At 40.9% G+C, this 21,561-nt stretch overlaps 1 protein-coding gene across 3 annotated transcripts; it reads right to left on the bottom strand.

The window, feature by feature from the left end:
* Positions 1–2,829: 2,829 nt before the first annotated feature.
* ALKBH3 (alkB homolog 3, alpha-ketoglutarate dependent dioxygenase) lies at positions 2,830–21,425 on the bottom strand. Of its 3 annotated transcripts, none has more exons than XM_040557938.1 (9): positions 21,330–21,425; positions 20,280–20,395; positions 19,058–19,092; positions 17,063–17,110; positions 15,452–15,555; positions 14,130–14,218; positions 10,847–11,056; positions 3,734–3,832; positions 2,830–3,196 (listed from the first exon to the last, which is right to left on the bottom strand). In XM_040557938.1, exons 1-9 carry the CDS (start codon positions 21,397–21,399, stop codon positions 3,104–3,106), a joined length of 864 nt encoding a protein of 287 aa, XP_040413872.1. In that variant the 5' UTR covers positions 21,400–21,425; the 3' UTR covers positions 2,830–3,103. The 3 variants fall into 3 exon arrangements, with proteins under 3 accessions (XP_040413872.1, XP_040413873.1, XP_040413874.1); XM_040557939.1 differs by lacking the exon at positions 21,330–21,425 and adding an exon at positions 20,869–20,911; XM_040557940.1 differs by lacking the exon at positions 21,330–21,425 and adding an exon at positions 19,841–19,942 and having other exon boundaries at positions 20,280–20,332.
* Positions 21,426–21,561: the final 136 nt, after the last annotated feature.

Genomic DNA, 21,561 nt, shown 5'->3' with positions numbered 1-21,561 from the left:
TTGTAACTGGAAAATAAACCTTTTGGATAGCATTTTTAGAGATACTGTTTTCAAATCGCCATAACTAGAGGAAAAGTTCCTCCAGCTGCTTATAAGTTGAAGCCTAGAATGTAACTACAAGTTTACATTGTACATAAACCTCACACTGGGCGCTTGACTCCAACAGCAGAAAGAGCTGAACAGTACCACTCCAAATTCTCAAGCTGGCTGGTCTCCAGTTAAAATTCAAGCCTTTAGGTGTCACGAAAACAACACCAGAATTAAAAACCTTTATAAACCCTACCTTTGCACACATCCACTTTGGGAACCATGAGAGTGCTTGCAGTATTAAAGAACAGATTTCTACCTAGGAGAAAAACGACCCTGCAGAAAGATCTCCTGAGGAGATGTGGGCTGGAATCTCCTCTGCTCGGAGCCATTTCCTGCGGTTCCGGAGGGCAGGAGGTTGCAATCTGCTGCCACCTGGCTAGGTGACTTTTTTGGGAGGAGGCGGGGGGAGGAAGGAAGGACCCACAACTTCCCAGCTGGCATGAAGAAACCTGACCTCTGTGCCAACTGTTCTCCTCGCAGCCAGGGCGTGCAGGCCAGGGGGAGGAACCACGCCACGTGCCTTCTCCCCACCGTCATCCTGCTTAGGATACAAGCAGCAGCACGACCAACAAGAGCACGAGCAGCACACAGACAGCAGCAATAAAGTGATGTCACCCCAGGAAAGCTCCGTGGGATGCGGCATTTCTCTTGTAAATTGTTTTATTTTGGGGGGCAAACCTTTGTCTTCTTCCAGTTCAAACCAAATAAACAAAACTACAACACAGTTTGCTAACATTATAAATTGAAACTGAGAAAGTAAGCAAGGAACCGTTTTTCTCCTCAACAGCATCAGCCTCCAGGGCCCTGGAGCTTCATGGCTCCGCTGAATTCAAACAAGTTGCAATTTCCACAGGTTCGGGTTTGTGGGTTTAAGAAGCTCCCACTAGTCCCCATCTCCTACTCCTTCTTGCAGCATGACTGCTTTTAACACAGTGTAAACAAATGTAGAACTAAATGTATGAACTACTAAAGGCTAACATGTTGCCTAGTCAGAATACCTGGAAAAATCAGATGCCCTTTGGTTAAGGAAAAACACTCTCTGTAAGGACTGCAATAACTGGGCACACATACAGGGACATGAACAAAGCACCAGTTACCTGAAGAAAATGAATTTTAAAGTAAATGTCCACCTGCTTCAGCATGAATTCTCAGGACATACATCACTGAGTCCATATCTTAGATTCAAGTGCAAGAAATTAATATTACTTTGGAAACTTATTTCAAACATATTTCCAAAAACATATTGCTTTAGGAACTGGGATAAAAGTGAAGAAATTATTAGATAACAAAATAAGTTTTCCAATAACATGCATTCATTTTAGAAGAATAAGCTATTTCAAAATCTGTATTGTGTTTTAAATAGAGAATCTGCTAATAAGTTTGTCTGATACACAAAGAAAATGTTTCTGCCAAATTTCAGAATACAGGGAATGAAACGACTCAACAGTCTGTCCTTTAGGTCATCAGTACCTTAAAGAATAGGCATAACTGAGTATTAACAACTTGACTGCTCTTGTCAAGAACAACTTTAAACTACAGAAAATGCTGGCTAAGAAGAGGCAGGCGTTTTCCAACCACCAGCTTATTCTTGCATTAAAGAAGCTTGCCAGTGTGTTACAAGGCACAGAGTATTTACCCGTGCTTAGATCCTGCTTCAAGCTGAAAGCGAAGCCGTACCCAACCAGTGTTTTGATCCAGGATGCCATCCGCTGCAGTGAGAACCGTGCAGACAGCATGTGTGACGACTGAGAAGGCAACCATCAGCTCGCTGGTTCTAACAACAGGTAGGACGTACCTAGGTCAGGCAAACTCCAGCAAGGCAACCAAGAATCGGGTCTGAGCTGCTGACTGCTCCTCTGTAACAGCAGCAGTTTGAGAGAGAGCCCTGCAAGCAACCCCTGCTCTAATGCGGTAAGCACCGATCTAGGAGCAGTATGTTCTGCTAGCAGCACCAGACCAGGTGCCGTGCCTGGTGATACTAACACTATACTTACAGCTTTACAACTTACAGTGTGATGATGATAATTTGTGTCCAAATCTTTGGGCCAATTCTGAATATCAAGTTTGGCAGCGCAAGCATGAATTTTAGGGATGCTGACATTTCTTGTCCCACCTGAAATCACTGGAAGCCACAACTCAGTTGTTCTAAAAAGAAACTAAGAATGCATTAGTAAATTCTGAAAAAAACAAAACCATTTTTTATCTCCTTGTTTCTGTTTTCCTGCCTATGACATGGAGCTAACACTTCTAAGCCAACAGGGATGGAAGACTGTTAGCACGCAAGAAATCAGCAGTTTTGACCTAGCTGATAAGATTCATGGCTAAGATGTTTCTGTTCCTTGCCCTTGTGTGACATGTCTACACAAATAAGCAGTAAGGACAGAAATCTGCCCATAGAGAACATAGCAGAAGGAAGCCTCGACCCGCTGTTCTACTAGGCACAAGTATAATTCAAGCAGTTTTATAAATAACAAAACTGACTGCTTTGTTGCAAAAGACTCTTGCAACCTACAAATAAAAAGCAATGCATTACCCCTTGGTGAAGTGATTAACACTCAGAAATCACCACAGAGTGCAGCTTTCCCATTTCCATACGCACAGTGCACATATAGCTGGCTTTACATAAAAGAATCCTGAACATGTCCTGGATCTATGTCACTTGAACGTAGATCACTATCTGGGGAGAAAGGGGGGGGACAAGAGAAGGTGCAAAAATAACTGCTCACTGAATCTTTCTGCTCCAGTCAGTACCTCTCAGAGACTCCACGTTCTTTAAGAATGATCATCATCTTTTCACAAACAAAGCCTGTGATTTAGTATCATCTAAAAGCATACCATTTCTGAAAACAAAACCGCACTGTCCGCATAACAGGTAACTTCTGATTGTCAAAGACCTTCATTGACATCATTTTTTTTCCCCATCAGGTATTTTACAGAACTCTGTTCCTGTAAAACACGTAGCCAACCAGGGCTCTCGATCTGCAGTGTGTTCAGCAATGCCCAAAGTGCCTCTTCACTTCCAAACTCCATCAGGTTCTGGATAAACGATCCTAAAGGTCAAGTTTATACGTGCATCTCTGGAATGATATTCCTTAGGCACTCGATGCTGTAAGTGGCATTATGAAAAAAAAAAAGGCAAAACAAACACAAAAAAAACTCATGAGCTGGTGTATTTAAAATACAGGTAATCAAACAACATAAAAAAACCTTAATGTTCTGTAATGGCTTTTCATGAACTTTTCTAAAGATTTAGTTAAGGCAAAACATTCATGTTCTGACTACTCAGGTCTACTGAGGAAATAAAAGGTCTTTTGTAGATTACTGTAGCCTTGTTAAATTAAGTTCAACATTTTTATGTTCTAAGTTCCTAAATGGATTTTGCTCTTTCAGCTGCAGGCTGCAACATTTACTGCTGAACTTAAATGCTGAAACATCAGCATGTGAGCTGATTCCTATTATCACTTAGCAGTTGAATAAAACCGCATAATTTTTGTGGGTGCTTTGAAATTCTGAGGTAGAAAGCATTGTGAAATAATTGTTTCACTGGAAGCCAAGTATTTCGTACCTTTATGGAGGTGCTTTGCACACATTTAGAGAACTGCACTGCAAATAAAGCTCGTAAGCAGTGCCAAGGATTTCTTACCTGCCAATCCTCCTGGGTAGCTCCTTCCATCATCAGCAGAGTCCCATGATCAAGTGGGATTTTTAGTCTCTCTACGTAAGTATAGTCTCCATTCTCTTCCTAAAAAGAAACACAGGACACTGAGGAAGTAGGAAAGTGCTTTTGGTAGAAAATCAGTCCTCAGTCCTCTATAACAGAACTTAAAAAACAGGGAGGGGAAAGGACGAAAGGAAGCTTTCATGAGATCAGGAAGTCTAACTAAACCTCTCTGCAACTATATTTCATAAAGAGTTGAGGAGCTGAACATTTTAAGGATGAAAAGCCATTACATCTCAGTGTCTGTACAACACTGGTGAAGTTCAACAACTGCTTCCTAAGTCCAGTGCAAAATTCTGGAGCAAGGCTGCAAATATTTTGGGAACATCCACTTGAACTGAACAGTTCTGCGTGGAAACATCCTGCAATCATAACCATGATTCCAATGGTTAACTACTTTATCCAAAACACACATCTTCCTATTCTCAATTTGTCTTGTTTCAGGTTCCAGACATTACTTGTTGTTATAGTATTATCTAATAAATAATTTTTCCTACCGAAAAATATTTTTCCTATAGTACCTTGTAAAACAAGTTCTCTTAAACTTGATCATCATTAAGCAAACCAGACTGCTCAACTAGAAGACGCACGTCATTTGCAAAACTTTTGTTAAGCCTTCAGATTACGTACAACTGTTTTAAAACACAACTACCACAACCAAATGTAGCAACACAGCAGTAGTAGTCTGACACAAATGGTGTCAGGCAGAATAGTAACTCTGTTTCTTTGCACTACTCCTTCCAATTTTACTCTGGACCACCACCCTGCGGAGTCCAATTGCTTAGGGAAGTCTCACTATCACAACAGTAGCATCCTCATAAGATCACACTCCGCCTGACATGAACCATCTTCCAGACTGCCACTATAATGCTCTATGTACTCTTCACTATTTTCTGGTATTAGCTTTCAATAGTTGCAAAAATTTGCTGCAAAACTTAAACAATTTCTATTTAACATGTAGACTACTTCATGCTGGAACTTGGATTATTTCGTTAATATTAAAATTAAATAAGAAAACCACTATTTCCCCAAATATAAAATGGAAGTACATAGTTAGCCTTTTGTAGATCTCTACTGCCAAATCTGAAAGCTGCCAAAGAAGAACGGAAAGCAACTCTCTGAAATGAAGAATTCAGGGAAGTTTCTAGTAGAAAATCACCTTCCAAATACAGGGGTTATTTGGGGGAAGAGAGGGTTAGAGAAAATATTTTAATTAGTGTTGAAAGGGAGGAGACTCAAGGTCTTTTATTATTAAGTTGAAGAATGCATCAGATAACCTGAAATAGTAAAGCAGATGATAAACTTTTTCCAAGCAAAAAGAAAATAAATAAGGGTATGAGAGTTTCTCATTTTCAAGGACCACACAGTACAAATACAGGGTTAACCTTGTTCTGAGTTTGCTGCATATAGCAAACAGTCTGAATGAAAATTTGTTATTCAAAATATATTTGTTATTATACCACTGCATCTAGAAGCAGAGATCATGTTTTTTTGTTGATGTTGTTGTTTTTGTTTTGTTTTCTTCCAAAGAGTTCACCAAACCAATTTTTTTGTTTATGCAAAAGAGCTTGATTGGGGTGAAATCAATTCCCAATAACAAAAAGCATCACTTCGTGTACTTGACTAGCATCTTAGCAACTTTCTGTTCACCTCTGGGACTAGAAGTTAGTCACCTTGTGACAGAACAAGGTTAGTCAGTACTGCTAGTGCAACTGGCAGTCATGGCTGGCAATTCTGGGTTTGTGCATTTCTTGGGGATACCTAAGGGCCTGAGGCTGTTTCAGCAGTTAGTTAAGCTCACTAAACCTCTGAAATCAGAAGTGCTGAAGGCACTGAGAATCACCTGTAGTATTTTCGTTCTCTGTAAGGACAATGTCCATTTGCAAAATACATTTTTAAGCTTCCGGAATGAAGAGGCATTTGTCTTGCTCTATTAGAAGTAAAGCACAATGCCAAAAATGTTTTTTTAAACAACAGATGAAACAAGGGAAATTTCAAAAATAGATATCAAACATGACCGCTGATGAAAAGCAGTGAAATAGTAGTGCATGGCTGTCTTTATTTCACTGGATTACACCATTTCACTTTGTGGAAGGACAACGGTGGATTTATTTTTGTCCCTTGCTCATCACAACTAAAATGAACCTTCTAAGATAAATGATTTAGGAGAAAACATCCTTTTGGCTTAGAAAAGAGAGTATGTAAAAGCAGCAGTTTCTTTCCATCTTAAATGTAACATCTGAGCTTAGTTTTACCTAGGAAAAAGAGAATTGTATATTCATTGGTTTTGCAGAGCCAGTGAAGTTAGACACATTACATGTCTATACTAACACATCCACTAAACCTCACTTCAGAACTTTTCTCTTTAAGGCTGATGTCAGACATACAGGAGACTCAGCTGGGTTTCACAGCTCAGGAAGTTTATGAAGGAAACTTATTCTTGATGCCTATTCTTAACCCAAGGAACGACAGGTAGTAAGTGACAAAAGCTCAGTATGAGTAGATAGGAATCTATCAATATAAAAACTGAAAGTATTCCTGGACTCCATCCTTTCTTTTTTTTTTTTCTTAAAATGGTATTAAAATCAAAGAGGTAAGAAATGGAAAATATCTAGAATATATAGAGAATATAGAATATTTAGAAAATACCTAGAAGCCAGAGTACCAGTCATATTACCCTTTCCTCATGTAATCCACCCACCCACCCACCCAGGGCTATCTTTAAACTCCCTCAGTCTTTCTGCTGATGACCTTGCATTCTGCAAGTGTGGTATGGCAGCCTTAAAGTACTCGCCTCTTCCCCTCTACTTGCCTATAGCTGCTCAAGTCTTGCCAATACTGGTGGGGAAAGCCAAGGAAGCAAGCCTCCTTCATGACAATCCAAAATTTAAACCCCAACCCCGTCCTGATCCAAGGCTCAGTTTCTACCGTGCTCCCTCTACTCCTGTCAGTCTTCAATTAGGCCTGTTAGGACACCAAGGGTTATTTTTCTGTTTTCAAAAGTACTAGGAGATCTTTAATTTCTGCTAGAAGAGCTACTCAAGGACAGAAGGACCTTGTTTTAGTGTTTCATTTGAAGGACAGACCCATCTGAAGGCTGATTCTGAGAACGCCACGAACATCCTGCTATTATCTAACGTACGCACGAAAATCCCTCCCTTGCCCCGCATCCATCAGTTTCCTTGGCTACAGACAGACGAACCTGACAGCTGGCTTTCTAACTCCATGCACAGCTCACACTGCAGTTCGTTGGGCAGCTGCACCGAACCGGTCCGTGTGGCACCCAGATCTCTGCTGCAGAGCAGCTCCCAGAGGGACACAGGAGCTTACTGGGACATCAAATATCACCCTTCACCTAAAATCTCGCACGGTTTCCAAAAAGACCTAATCAGATAAGCTGGAACTGTCTGAGTTGAGCAGTGATAAGCAATAGTAAAAGTGGTGCCATGGCTGGATCAGGAAGACCCATGTAACGCAGTGAAATCAATTCCTCTGGAGTAGGATGGTTAAGTCAGGTATGAGTGGGACAGGGCCTCGGGGCGGTGTGGAGAGCAGCAGGAGGAGGTGGTAAGGCAGAGGTGACAGGTATGCCGTGGGACAGCATGAGAGGGCTCGCTGACTTAACCAGCAGGCTGTGCGTGACTCGAGTATGAATCGCAGCTCCAAAACAAAGTGTTCGCCTCTTGGTTCCAGTGCGGGCAGGAGCTGCAACAATCGGGGAGCAACAAGGAGGCAAGAAAAAATTTAAGTAATTTACTGGAACTAGAGGCAAAAAAATAGAAGAAACTAGATCACTTCACTGTAGACTTTAGACTACCAAGTAAGCATCTAAAAACCCTAGAAACCCTTGAAAGCAAAGGCAAAACATCACATACAGCCACACAACTGGTCCAAATAAACAGAAAAGGCAGTATTTAGAAGAAAGAATCCTTAAAAAGATAAACTCCAGTGGGTGAAGAAAAACACTTCCTGGAATCACGTTAACTTCCATGAAAAGTCTCCTTAACAACTCCAGTGAGGGATTTGCTCCCAAAATATATGCAGCTTTTTATTATTTCTTTTAACATGCTCTGGGCTGAAATCCGAGTAGGAATTATTTCTACTTATTCAGAAGGGATGTTTGCAATGTGGACTCAAGTAGGCTGTGCACGACTGTCTATACTCATTCCCTATTATATAATGAACACTTATTCATCCACTACAGCAGTCATCAAAAAGAAAAACAACGGCAGACCGAACCTTTCGTTAACCTCACTCTGGAACAATTTAAATAATAACAACAACAACAATAATAATGCCACTTGCAAATAAATAACTTTTTTTTTCCTCCTCCAAGGACAGAGAGATTTCTTTTAGTGGCAGTTTCAGTGTTGCCTACAGAAACTTCAAATTTCTGCAACACAAACGTAAAAATCTCAAACATGCGGCAGCAGCAACAAAAACAAACAAAAACACCAAACCAAAAAAAAAAGCCTACCAAAATTAACTGTCTTTTTTTTTTTTTTAGTTGTCTTAGAGAAATAGGGTTTTATTCCCTAAGAGGTTCATCCACAGTTAAATTTGGACACTACTTGTACAGACAGTCACTAATATGAGCTGGAGTCTCCGAAGGCCCCGATTTAGTACTCTTCAATTGCACTACAAGACGTTACCTGACTCGTGGTACATGATGTTTTGTACCCAGTACACGATCACACACAGGCAATCGCTTCAGGTTTTTTCCAGCATCACTTATCCATGGTGAGCCTCTAGCACAGTATTTCTCATCTTACATTTTCATGACATCTTTCATCTTGAACTACTTAAAAACATTTAGAACAGAGAGAAATGAAGGCCTTTCAAACTCTAAAATCAGTGTTACTAGAATTTGGGTCCTCAAAGAGGCTTAATTTTGGGAGGAAAAGGATTTGCTTTCTCTTTTCCTCCCTCGGTGAAGACTACCTCTGGAAAACCTGACGTACGAATAATGGCAGATTACAAACCAGGTAAGAGCCTGAGATGCCTGTGATGATTGTAAATCTAAATCCCCCTTCCCTAGGCTACTCCTGTCCCTGTAACTTGTTTTTAACAAAGTAGTGATCAAACTTCAAATATCTGCAATCGACTTGAACTTTCTTTTAATGAAAGAGAGAATGCTACATTACAATGGAGCATGAAAATTACTTCTTTGGTGGTACAGCCTGAAAGGTTGTAATTTCCATCAGAGTGTCTTGTAACTCCCACTTGGCAAAGCACCTAGTGTCATAGGATAGCCTCAGAAAATTGCAGGCTTTTGGAATGTGCAAAGAATACGTAACGTGACATATAATTTTAAGTACAAATTCCCTTAGGCACATGATACACAGTTAATAGCAACTTGTTCAAGCATCACTCTGCACGTGGGGATCTTATTTTAGAAACAGGTATGTCACAATTGCAAAAGGAATGCACTTTATATATAACAAGACCGAGCTAGTCAGAAATATCAGGTCAAAGACACTAAAGAAAAAAAAATGAGGAGTGCTTGAGGGGATATATACATAAAAAAATCATCCACCTCAGGAAGAAAAGGGAAGAAACCATACAGTACAGATCAAAGAAGGTGGCCAATTGTGAGTGGCACAGACTGAATTTCCCCCTTTACACATAGTGAGTGTCTTTTGAGAAAACAGAAAACAGCAAAGTTCTTGCTCAAGAACTGCATTCAATTTTCAGGGGAAAATTGCAAAGTTTATACTGAAATCTAGGTGGCTTTAATTCTGATCCATCAGAAAGGAATACATGCACTCTAGAAATGAACCCGGGCACCATTTACAGCTTCCCAGAGGAATGAACTTTCCAGCTGACATTATGTTATCATCACAGAATCAAAGACACTTACTCATGCTATGCCCAACGACACAATGCTCTGGTTATGTAATCTCATGCTCAAGGACCACAGGGTTAAACTCCCTTCAGGCAGCAAAGAACTTACACATTAAAGAACTGGTGAAAAACACAAATTATTTAGTTTTCTGATTCAAATTCTGACCTTTTTTGTTCACGACTAGGTGACCCTCTGTCACTCCTCAAGGGCACATTTCAATACCTCAGTGCACAGTTTATACGTTGGTCATGTCCACCTTTGCTTTCTGCACTAGTCTATTCAGAATAAGTAAGAATGTAAATAGACAGCAAACATCTTCTCAAAGATCCCAAAGTGCTTTTCAGACTACATTTTTCAGACTACATTAAAAAAAATAAATTTCCTCAGAGTTCATAGCAAGAACATCACCACGTGACAGAAAACATGCAGAAAAGACATCTGAAGCGGGATACCTTACAATGAGGCTCGTGCTTTCAGCAAAAGAATGTGATCCCTTTACTTCAATAAATGCAAAATCTAAGTGCTAAGTTACTTGTTGCTTAAATGCCTGTTACACAGCATTTTATCTAGAAAGAGTATTCTCTACTGAATCAGAAACTAATTCCTGAGAGGATGTTCACACATGCCTCCTATCAAAGTAACGATCCCTGTTTAGTCTGTGAAGTATGATACGACAGCTTGGTATTTTAGGTAAAAGAAATGGGCTGCTCTTTCCTGCTCTTCATTGGCTCTCAACCTGAACACACACAGGTCAGAATTCAGACAATGCTAAGGGGATTTTTACTTACAAGAGTGGTCAGAGCCACTCTGCATAACACATACACTATGAATTACACCATTACTGGGGCTTAACAGAACAGTATCGAATCTATGGCTCATTTAGATAGTGAAAGCCTCCTTCTAACATCACTGATTTCAAGTAATGGGAAAGGATCAGGGCAAAATAGTAGGTTGCAATTTCACTGCAGCACTACATTGCTGCACGTTATTAGAGTGGTTCCATACCACCCTGAAGATGTCACGTTCCATGTAACAGATTTTTTTGATTCCTACACTTATTCCACAGAACTTTATGAGTGTTTCCACTAATTACTAACATAACTGAATGTTTTTAGTTATTAAGTTCTCTAAACAGAGGGAAAGGAGACTAAACAAATGAGTTTGGACTCTTCCACTGCGATAAGAATACTCACAGGGGAGGGTTTCTTCCTCATCTCAAAGGTCCGGGTAGCACCAAAGCTGAGCGAGGCAATGACGGGATTTTTTCCCAGTGATGGTTCGTCGTCACTGTGCCAGTCTACGCTGTCCTTCTCGTTTCGGTACAGGTTGCAGAGCAGGGAGTTGAAGGCATAGCCAGAGAACTCTTCAATGCGCTCCTTTAGCATAGTCAGCAGAGGATGCCACTGCAATCGGCACAGAGGGAGCAAGATAAATACAATGAAAGCAGGGCAGCACACAATAACACCAGGACACAAGGGGAAAACAATAAGATAAGAAGGTAGGAAGATAAGATGTTTCTTGGATAAGAAACAAAACATACTGCACTTCCACCACAACGAACCTGAAGCCAAACAAACGCCTCTGAACAATTCTGATTGAATTTTCAGTAAAGCTGAGGAACAGGCTTTCTGCAAAATATGCTTATGTTACCTATGGCTCAACGCTAAATCACCTCTTAAAAATAAGAAGCTAGCGGCAGCCACTAGCCACCTCAATTAACTGAAAGGTGAGGAAGTAGACAGTATATTCTGCTTGAACTGAGCACAGATAAACACCAGCAGTTCTTAACTAGAACAAAAACTGTGCAACCTCTCCCATGCATACCTGTCTGTTTTAATCTCCTGGCCAAGCTAGCGGAGTTTAACACACGGGTCTGATAACACCTGAGTTACTTAACCACTGCTGGTGGGCGTAGCGCACCCAGAAAGTTGCAGTTGGTGTCCACATGACTCCCTCTCCGTTCCCTGCAGGTGACACAGAACAAGAAGCAGTTGGCCTAACACTTCCACAGCGTGGCCCTCTGCTCCCAGCTCTAGCAGTACAGCTTGCTGAGCCCCACTCATCTTCTCTTGGGGGTTTGACTTCAGCCGTGTAACTTTCCAGTGATTCGCAAAATGGATGTCACAGGCCCCGAATTTCCCCCTTCCCTTTGCTAATATCTTGCTGGGCCCATAGCCTGTGGCAGCTCTGCACATTCCATTACAGCTCAGTCCAGTGAATCACTATTCGATGTTATAAACTTACATCATGACTTTCAGCTGTCAGAGTGCTTTTAAGTACTACATAAGCTAAAAGAAGAGAGAAAAAAAGGCTCAGAGCAATGTAGGCCAGAATCTTTTGCCCATTATATAAGCAGAAACACAGAGATCAAGAGAGGACAAAGAACTGATTCCAAACCTCTCAGCGAACACTGGCAGAAGGAACAGAGAGCAGGAGTTATTTCCCAGTATCCACCTCAAATAACTCTGTACCACCGTCCTTCCATGCTTACCCATGTTTAGAGGGTTTTTAACCTATTGGCTACACTACTGAAGCCTTCAACGTGTCATCTTTCTGTTTGGTGTTTTTCTAGATAAGTCACCCCTTCGATGACTAAGCATCATGTGAATGATTAATTATACATGAACACAGCCTGTAGCTATGGGATATGTAGGGAAATCAGTAACAGCACCCAAAAATGCTATAGCCTGTACTTGGGTTGCCTGAAGGAAAAAAACACAGGATCTCCAGAACTGCAGCGTGTGTCAAACACGCTATGCAATCACAGAAGAGTCCAAAGAGAATGACTGAAAGCACTTCTTAGTGACCCATTGGACCGGATTCCTTCAATTCCTATCACAAAAGTATTACTAGTAAAAATGTTATATGGTGGTTTTTACAATTCTGTGGAAACTTCACTATAAACCTGCAGTAGTGGAAGTAAGTTTGTTATGAAACATTACCACATCCCCAACTATATCACTGCTTACAAAGACATTTCCTTCTAATACAAAAATTCATTTACGCAGCAGCATTGGATCATACTTAGCAGTGCTGCCATCACACCCAGCCTTATCAAACAAAAAACGAGGGCACAAAGCTAATCACTCCTACAGATCAAACGTTCAAGGCAGCCAACTGTTTTTGACGAAGCTGTGCACCAAATTGCATTTGGTGATTTGGCACTGAGGATGTTTTTGTAACATAAAACCTATTCCACAGGTAAGGGCTGTGCTGTTTATACCATCCACAGCTTTTTCTAGGCTGCAGAACTCCCTCCTACAAAGCTGAATACAGTGTCAGAGTGCCTGTGTGCAGCCTACCCTTATATCTGGCTACGGGCAGTTTCCAGACGATGGCAGTGGTCCAATGACAGCTAATTGAGCTTCATGCAAACTGGACTGAAACAGTGAACCTAGGGCATAGAGGCTCTGTCTAACCTCTGAGCAGCACCAGGTTCCACATCAGGCAGTTCTGAACTAGTTATAAATGACTAGTGTACAGCAGAATGATTTTGCGGGGGGCACTTCCAAGCCCTAAAGTCATTCTGCTTCTAGAAAAGTCCATTTAAAATAATATTCCACGAATAAGTACAAAAAGTGCCTGTTTTCCCACTGCTAAACTACCAACTACGGGATTTTTGAAACTACAAAATCTTTACAACTCGCCTTGGTAAATAACACCTTTCCACTTCCCTCAAACTGAGCTTTGCTGGGAAGTGTCCCATCCGGCAGCAGTTCTGGGACTTGGGACACTTTTCTTTCTTTTGAACCCTATCCAGCCTTCAGTAGCCACACTTCATTTATGCTTCAGAACACTGCAGCCTACTGCCATGGCAATTTCAGACAAAGCAATACCGAGAGACGGGCCGATGGGACAACAGGCTGGAAGCCAGCAAGAGTAACTGAACACGACCAACACATCAGCAAGTCACTTGGAAGGTTTCTAACCATTCTGAAATAGCATGGGAAATTGCGTGACACAATCTGGAGAGGCTGAGCAGGCACGTCACGTGCTGAATCTCGTAACATTTACACAGGAATCAACAATATGCCTAAATTCACATTTAAGCAGTATTGAATCTAAGTGTTTCTGAACATAAATATTTCAGTAGTTGATGCTGTTGTATCTCTACAAGAAAAACTCCGTACAACTGTGTACACTACAGTCTTCAATATAAAGATGCATAGAGTAAGTCACACAGAACAATTGAGAGTTTTGTCCAAAGCTCCACAGTGAACTAAGAATTAAACTCTGGAGCTGCAATTTCCTTTTTCAAACTTTTATCCACTGAATAATGCTCCTCTCAATCAATCCACTCAAAATGCTTATTTTACAAAGTTGTCCACTTTCCACTAGAATCTGTTGCTGGTCACAAAAGAAGTTCTGACAAATGTTCTAGATAAAAAGAAGACAGAAGGAAGGTTTTGTCTCTCAATCTCTGCAAAGAGTTTCCTTGTAGACAATAATAAAAGGAAACTGTAAAAATATACATACATTTGGGTTTGGCTGCATTGTTATCCTGGAGTACGTGTAAGGAAGTTCCCCATACCAGGAGGTAAGCCTTGGCTCCTCAAAAGACATTTCTGAAAAAACAGGAAGACTTCTTAGTTGCTTTATCAAAGAACTTGAAAATGGAAAAACACAATTCTGTCAAAAAACTTAATCAAAAAGGGACTGTTCACTCACCTGAAGTTAAAAAGTAGTTCCTTAAAGAATTACATTACAGAATGAACCCAAGTGAAGCAATATTATCCAAAAGCAGACCCTGTGCTACATTTTTGATTATATGAGAAAGGTATTCCCTTGCCAAAATCTTGGAGTCACATCAATTTTCTCATCCCTATGCCAGATTGGGCAAGGAAATAATAATTAAATAATAAATTAAAGATAGTAAAATGAAACTGAAATTTTATTTACAATTCTAGTTTGCTTTACATTCTCCTGGTTCCAATACACTGGCATTAACTGCAAGGTATTCCCTCTGGAAAGGATGAAATGTCAGGGACTGGAGCATTGATGGGACATTACAGAAGGAGAAAGCAGTGAAGCTGAACAAGTACTATTTTGTCAAATATGCAAGTGTTCTGCGGTGTAATACAAACGTCAAGTTAAAGTACTTTCAGCTTCTGAAAAGACTACCTTGGTAGCTATTCCTCATCTTTGACAGGTAACACTCTCCATTTTACACTACCTTTAATACAAGCCAATAAACACAGATGTTGAAGAAATTTTCCAGCCCTGACCGGTAACTACTCTAACGTATTTTGTTATATCCGCTCCTGCCTGAAAAGAGAAATTTAACTAGAACAGGTGGCCCCTTAGTGAACAAATCCAGAATAGCAGACTCTTCACTTAGGTTGTACTGCAACCAAGAAGCAAAAACAAGAGAAAAGAAGTATGCTTTGCTGGAATTTTAAGAGAGAGTGGCAAAAATACTCCTGGTAACAGAAACCTCAAAGAAAATAGTTTTTACAACATCACTGGGAGATGGTATGAAGGGATGGAGCACAGACTTAATAAAAAAGACTGCAAGACACAAAAGAACTGAAGATGCCACAAAAAGGAATTCCTTTTAGACTTATAAGACAGAGGCAATTTTCATCTCTCTTGAACTTGGAAAGATCTGAAATAATTGTGAATACAAACATGGTGATACAGATTTGAAAGATAAGCAGTACTTTTCAGTTATGCATGGAAAACCTGGAAGGAAGTATGTGAAGGAGTGGCAATGTGTGAAACGAAAAACAATGACGTGATGTGCACTGTGTGGATTTTAGCATGGAAACGACCTGAGAAGTTAGTCTGCACATCCTTACCCTGTCTGATGTGAGTTCTCTGACCCCAGGGTATGTCTTGAAGGAGTTGTTCAAACATCCAGTCTGCTTGTTCCGAATCAATGAAGCCAGGAATCAAATGAATCCTAAGGAAGAAGATACAGAAAAGAAGGAAGGAATAAAGACTTCTATATATGCTGTGATAAAATTCTCTAATTTCTGGGATTCCCAAAGAATTTAAGGTAAGAATGCCTGTAATGCAGGCAGAACAGAAGGCAGCAGGAACTCCTGATGGGTCTTCCCCTAACTAAGGATGTCTAGTTGCTTTATAAACCTATAAAAACATATGGAAGCAACAATAACCCATGAGTTCCATAATCAGCCATATACTGTGCGAAAAATGGTATCCTTACTTTCCACTTGAAAAATTAGATACCCCAATTATGGTAAAAAATCAACACAGGTAAGCAATTGCCTGTAAGTAATTCATCATCTCCATGGCACTTAAGAGTTTGATAGCCCTTTTTCACTACTACCACTACCTTTTTTTTTGAAAGCACAGGAATCCTATAAGCATTTAATCTCTCCAGTTTTCATATTTTTATATGTACATTTTATATTTAGACTGTATTAACAGCAGCATTGAAAAATTCTGGCCACTGTGCTGGTCTGCAGAGTAGGAAAGCAGGAAAGCTGTTCATGAGAGGTTACCCTTAGGAGTATGCAATGCTCCAAAGACACCACAGTAAGAATAGGTAGCAAAGATGTTAAAAAGAGATGTAAAATCCAACTGTTGAGTTTTGAAATACGTACATAGCACAGCAATATATTATGAAAATATAAGCTCCTGAAAGTAGCAAAGTAACAACTGGTTCCGTATTTTTTTCTCTCTTCCCTACTGGTCAAAGCTTTTTTCAAATTTGTATAAAAATTATTTGCAGTTTTAGAAGAAAACAAGATGAAAACTTTCAAATAAATTCGCAAGAAGCATTTTTCCAATATTGGAAAAAAGAAGTCTATTAAGTTCATTAAAAAAAAAATGAATATTGATATTGCAGCTAAGTCAGCAATGTGAAATAAAATGCTTTTAAGTTAGTAGGAATCACAAAACAAGTAGGTTCTGAAGTGTCCAGAAGCTGTAACAATTAAGACAAAAGACATAAGTAAAAGGGACAACCCCAAAGTTGCCAATCTGCCTGAAGTTAAATCCTTTTATTGTATCAATTAAAAACAAGTCCAATTTACATCTAAAAGATTTTGGTAGCTCTCACCTATATATGACATAGACCCCACACCCTTACTAACATAGGAATACCAATCCAAATTTCAAGCAGCAACTTACTGTGGTGCATGAAACAAATGGACGTAGCCCCTCTTCCTTATCCCAGACAAGAGCACTAGACGCAGTACGTGCTAGATGTTAAAGAGGTTTGTATTTCGCCTCCTCAGTGCTGCTCAGAACTGTGTAAGTCTCTGCTACCTGATACCCAAAGTACTTCCAGCGGTACTCTAAACACATGACACACAGGAAGGGCAATAGGCACCTGCTCGAGTCAGAACACTCTACAGGGACTAGACTTCAGAAAGCTGAGTAACACTGCATTGTTCAACAGCAGCAAATAGCAAGTTTCAAAAAACATGAAATCCACTTACCTAGAAACTCCGCTTGGTCCTGTGCTGAGCTCATACACACCAGGCTTGCTGAGGGTATAGAAAAGAAAGAGCTGTCAGATGCACCAACAACAGCAAGTGATCTTACACAGAGCAACCTGGACTAGAATTGCTGTAAGCCTGCACTAGGGTGAGTTTTCTTTAAAAAAAATAAAAAGAGAAAAAAAAGAAAAAAAGCTTTGTGGTACTAAGGGAAGCAAAAATGTTCTGAAGAGACACAGGTTAGATGAAGGCAGCCAGGGATGTCACAGAAAAAATGAGTTTGTGTGTACTTCCTCTCTCTCGCTCCCACTTCAGCCAAGGCTCAATACATGGTTTTAGGGCTCTAGAGACAAGTAAATGAGGGATGTCACAGGGAATCTAAGGGAGACAACCACAGAAAACCGCGCCCTGACCATTATGGTTGATGTTTGCAGTTATAGGTACACAATGAGCACAAATCTAACTGTGGACATGTAATCCAGAGTTTTCAGTTAAAAAACAGATACCTTTCTGCTAACAGCAAAGCATTCATCAGCCTGCAGCACACAGAGAAACCAAACTACAGGTATGCAAACCATATTTAAGCCAGTGTAGCTGGTACAGAGGGTAAATATCTCTACCCTCTGTTACAAGCTGCACAGTTGTGAAGTATTATCCTCTCTCACACGAACTGCTTGTTTCACCTACAATCTCATTTTTCTCCTAAGCTAGCTCCAATCTGTATACTGATCATCACAAGATCATCACGAACTGTTTTGCATTGTGCTGTATTTAAGAAAGTTAATAAACAAGAACTTCTACACTCTTTTCCATATTGCACATACACTCAGAGCATAAACCATACTATATTATCTACAGCACTTTGTTTTAATGAGAACAGCATCTCAGTTCTTTTCCCCTCTATTTTTTATTTAATTTGTAAATAAGAGTAATAAAGTCATGTGAACCTTTAGAGCACTTTTTAACACACCGAATTTGCTCAGTACATAGATTTATTGCTAATAAACAATAAGCGAAGAATATATGCCTGTATCATTCACACTGAAAGTATCTGCTAGCAGATACATGGTATCTGCTACAATCTCTAAGTGTTGCAGGGAAATTCTGTTACTATTTCCACCACTATTTTTCCTGCATCTTCGCAGAAACACCTCTCACAAGTAGTTCTAATTAATGAACAGTTCACTACCACACCAGTTGCGAGGATGGCTGAACATGGGGCATCAGAGGGCATCTGAATCGTGCCTGCTCTGCATGAATACCCACCCAGCATCTAATCTGAAGTGCATACAGAAAACTAACAGCAGACCCCTTGATGTAAGAACATGCAAATCCCACTCGAGATGGATCTGTAACTTGCCTCATAGGAACCGCTTAGTAAGAAAACTCTATCATGATGACCAAACTGAAACAAATTTATTTTTCAAAATCTGTATCTTCACCATACACCACCACACCTTGCCATACTTTATGCCATACTTTATGCCATGTTTACTCTGAGCAAATCCCTGAGATTTTTGACACAAAGGGCAAGTGATCTACAGCTTATGAGTATCTAGCTTCACCATGACACTTACGAGCAGCTACTTTTCTGAACCTTCAAAGGAAGCGCTGCTTGAGGTGCCATACCAGTTACATACCTGGATAACAGCAAGTAATTTCCAGTATAGTTTACACAGGGACTTTTGTAAGAAAATGTGCATCGTTAACCAACATAGACATATTTGTGGTTCTGTTATCCAAGAATCCCCAACTGTTCATTTTTCCTGACTTACAAAGCCATACTAAAGCCACAAAAACTATTAAGACACGCTTGGACTCTCCTGACCATAAACTCAGTTCAGGATAAAAAGGTGGAAAGTCCACATTTTGTACTGAAATTTCTTCCAAAGGAATAGTCAGTTTAAGTGGAGAAGAAACTTTTTTCAGCATATTCCCCCCGACCAGAAAAACAGAAAAGCCGCAAGCTAGACAGACAGTCAGCAGTATACTCACTCTATCACACCTGCCTCAGGAACTTTGCGTTCCACCTGAAAGGTAACCAGACAACACAGGGTGAATACTAAATGTTTATGTACCTGACATGCTCTAGTCAAACAGAGCTTGTTGCCATCTCTAGTGATTCTAGATAGCTGGAGACTGAAACGTCAGTGAGAAACACACACCTCTGGACAGCTGGTAAAGCAGCAACACTCCACCGCATCCCTCAGATGCGGCTACCACTCCAGACATATTTTAACAATCAACTGCCCCCTAAAGGACATCCCTTTCTAAACTACTTGTATTGTCACAATACTGAATTACAACCACAGAAATGCTAGCCTTACATTCAGAATTAAAAATGTACAACAAGTACAGAAGAAGGGATGAACAAACCTCAGCCCCAAGTCAATTAACAAAACATAAGACAGATCAGACAGAAGGAACCAACAGCTTAAAATGGCAGCTTGAAACACCTGGTTTGTGGTTTTTTTTGTTGTTGTTTTGTTTGTTTGTTTTTTAAATCGTTGAATCCAGCCTATATTATCATTCTGGTTGCCCTAAGGGTTTATGCTTCTCTTCTCTGAGCTCAGTGGAGGGCTGAGATGCAAGGTGCTACAGAAATGAGCATGCAAAAGTCAAGACATAGTATTACACAGGTGCCAGGGCTCTGCTGCAGAGAAGAGAAAAACTTCCCAGAGCATCTCCAAACCTTGCAAGCCATGAAGGGTCTTTCAAATATTTCTGGCTTAGAAAGAAGTGTTCAAGATTTTTTTCACAAGCAAGGAACTACCTTACCACTGCAAACAGCAAAATATCCTTCATCTCCTTGTGGGCCATAAAGGAAAGTCTAGAAAACAAATCTCACATGCTTCCCCCAGCAGAGATATCACAGACACCCTGAGACCAAAACAGAGCTCAAATCATGCTTTGGGACATTGCATCATTCTGAATATTTAATATACTCTTTGGTTCTCCTAAAACAAACAAACAATGAAAAGTAGCTATGAATAGGTATGTAATGAATTCCTAGAGTGAAACTACACAGATGGACAGACCATAAGAGTTTCAAATTCCGCTTGGTAAAAGTCCCTAAAAGTTCAGCTCAGCTGAGTTTTTCATTTGTTTTAAAACATGAGACCATTAACATCAAAGTCTGTAATTTTTCAGTTCATTGTTTAAAGTTTCAGAAAACTTGAGATTCTGGTAATAAGTGTTTAATTAAATAATCAATTACCTCTGATGGCTTTTCAAAGACAAATTGCTTTTGAGTGTGAGGTTGATCTTTTTTCATCCATGCCTGTCCAGTAGTGCCTGCAGGGGAAACGTTGCTGGCCACAGGTGCCTTTGGTGCTACAGCAACGAAAAAAAAAGATCACATGAAATTGCACTTCACCCTATGGAAAACACAACACTCACATTCGGAAGGACTTATGGAGTCATTCTTTGAAAGATTCTCCTCTGCTTGGCAGAGACTTCTGGTGACAACCAAACCTACATCACATAACAGTTAAAAGTGCATAGCGTCTTGAATATTTTTGTTATTTACGGACCAATGGAAAATGTTTTTAAATGAGTTTCTGCCAAATGTAGATGCTTACAAAGAAAAAGTGCTGCCTTTTGCTAACGTTAAGTTTAAATCAGAGGGGAAAAAGGGACAGGTGAAATTGATATTCTTCACAGGAAACCGTGGGAAAGAATGCATGGTGGCATTAGGGAATACCACACTCCTAAACGTGGAGCACTAAAGAAACAGAAGTCATTACGGCATGAAAAAAACTGCATTAAAACTGTTAAACTCCCAAGTTCAAGAACTCTAAACTTACAGACTGCATGTACACACACACAACTCATTTCCTAAGAGAGGTGAGCTTCGCCTTGCTTCTTTTAACCTTGCTTTTTGCTGGTGTTGGCCCAACACATTATTAAAAGTACAGCCTCCAAATCGGGATCAAATTTAGCAGCGCAAGCCTGTTAAATCACCCAAGTCAGTATCACGTTATTTAGAAACAATAAATAAATAACCCGGGTTTTAAACCTGATGTAGTTTCTTCCACAGTCCCCCTCGGTGCGGTTTCACCAGCGAGTCAAGGGGCCGTGCAATTCGTCCGCCGATAACGGCGGGGTCGTCTCGGCTGCTGCAGGAGCCTGCTGCGGGCCCCTCGTCCTCCTCCTCCCGCGGGGCCCCCCTGGAGCCCCCGGTACCCCGGCCCCGGCCTTCCCCGCCGCCCCCCCGAGACCCGGGCCGCGGCCGGGCCCCGCCGCCTCCACCGCGCCCGGGCCTTGCCTGCGGCTCGCCCCGCCGGCCCGCCGGCCCAGCCGCCCTGCACGCGGGCCCGCCGCCGCCTCTCCGACATGGCGCCGCCGCCTCAGCGCCGGCACGGCCCGGCCCGGCTCCCCCAGGCCGCCCGGGGTTCCTCGGCGAGCCGCTCCGCCTCCGCCCGGCCCCCCCCAGGCACCGCGGAGCTGCATGGCTGAGCGCCTGGCACCCTCTGGTGGCGGCTGCGGAGCTTGCAGCG

This window comes from Cygnus olor, chromosome 5 (genome assembly GCF_009769625.2).
Source record: "Cygnus olor isolate bCygOlo1 chromosome 5, bCygOlo1.pri.v2, whole genome shotgun sequence".
In the NCBI taxonomy this organism is placed as follows: Eukaryota; Metazoa; Chordata; class Aves; order Anseriformes; family Anatidae; genus Cygnus; species Cygnus olor.
Note: the sequence above shows the minus strand (reverse complement) of the source record. Positions and strands in the feature narration are given on the sequence as shown.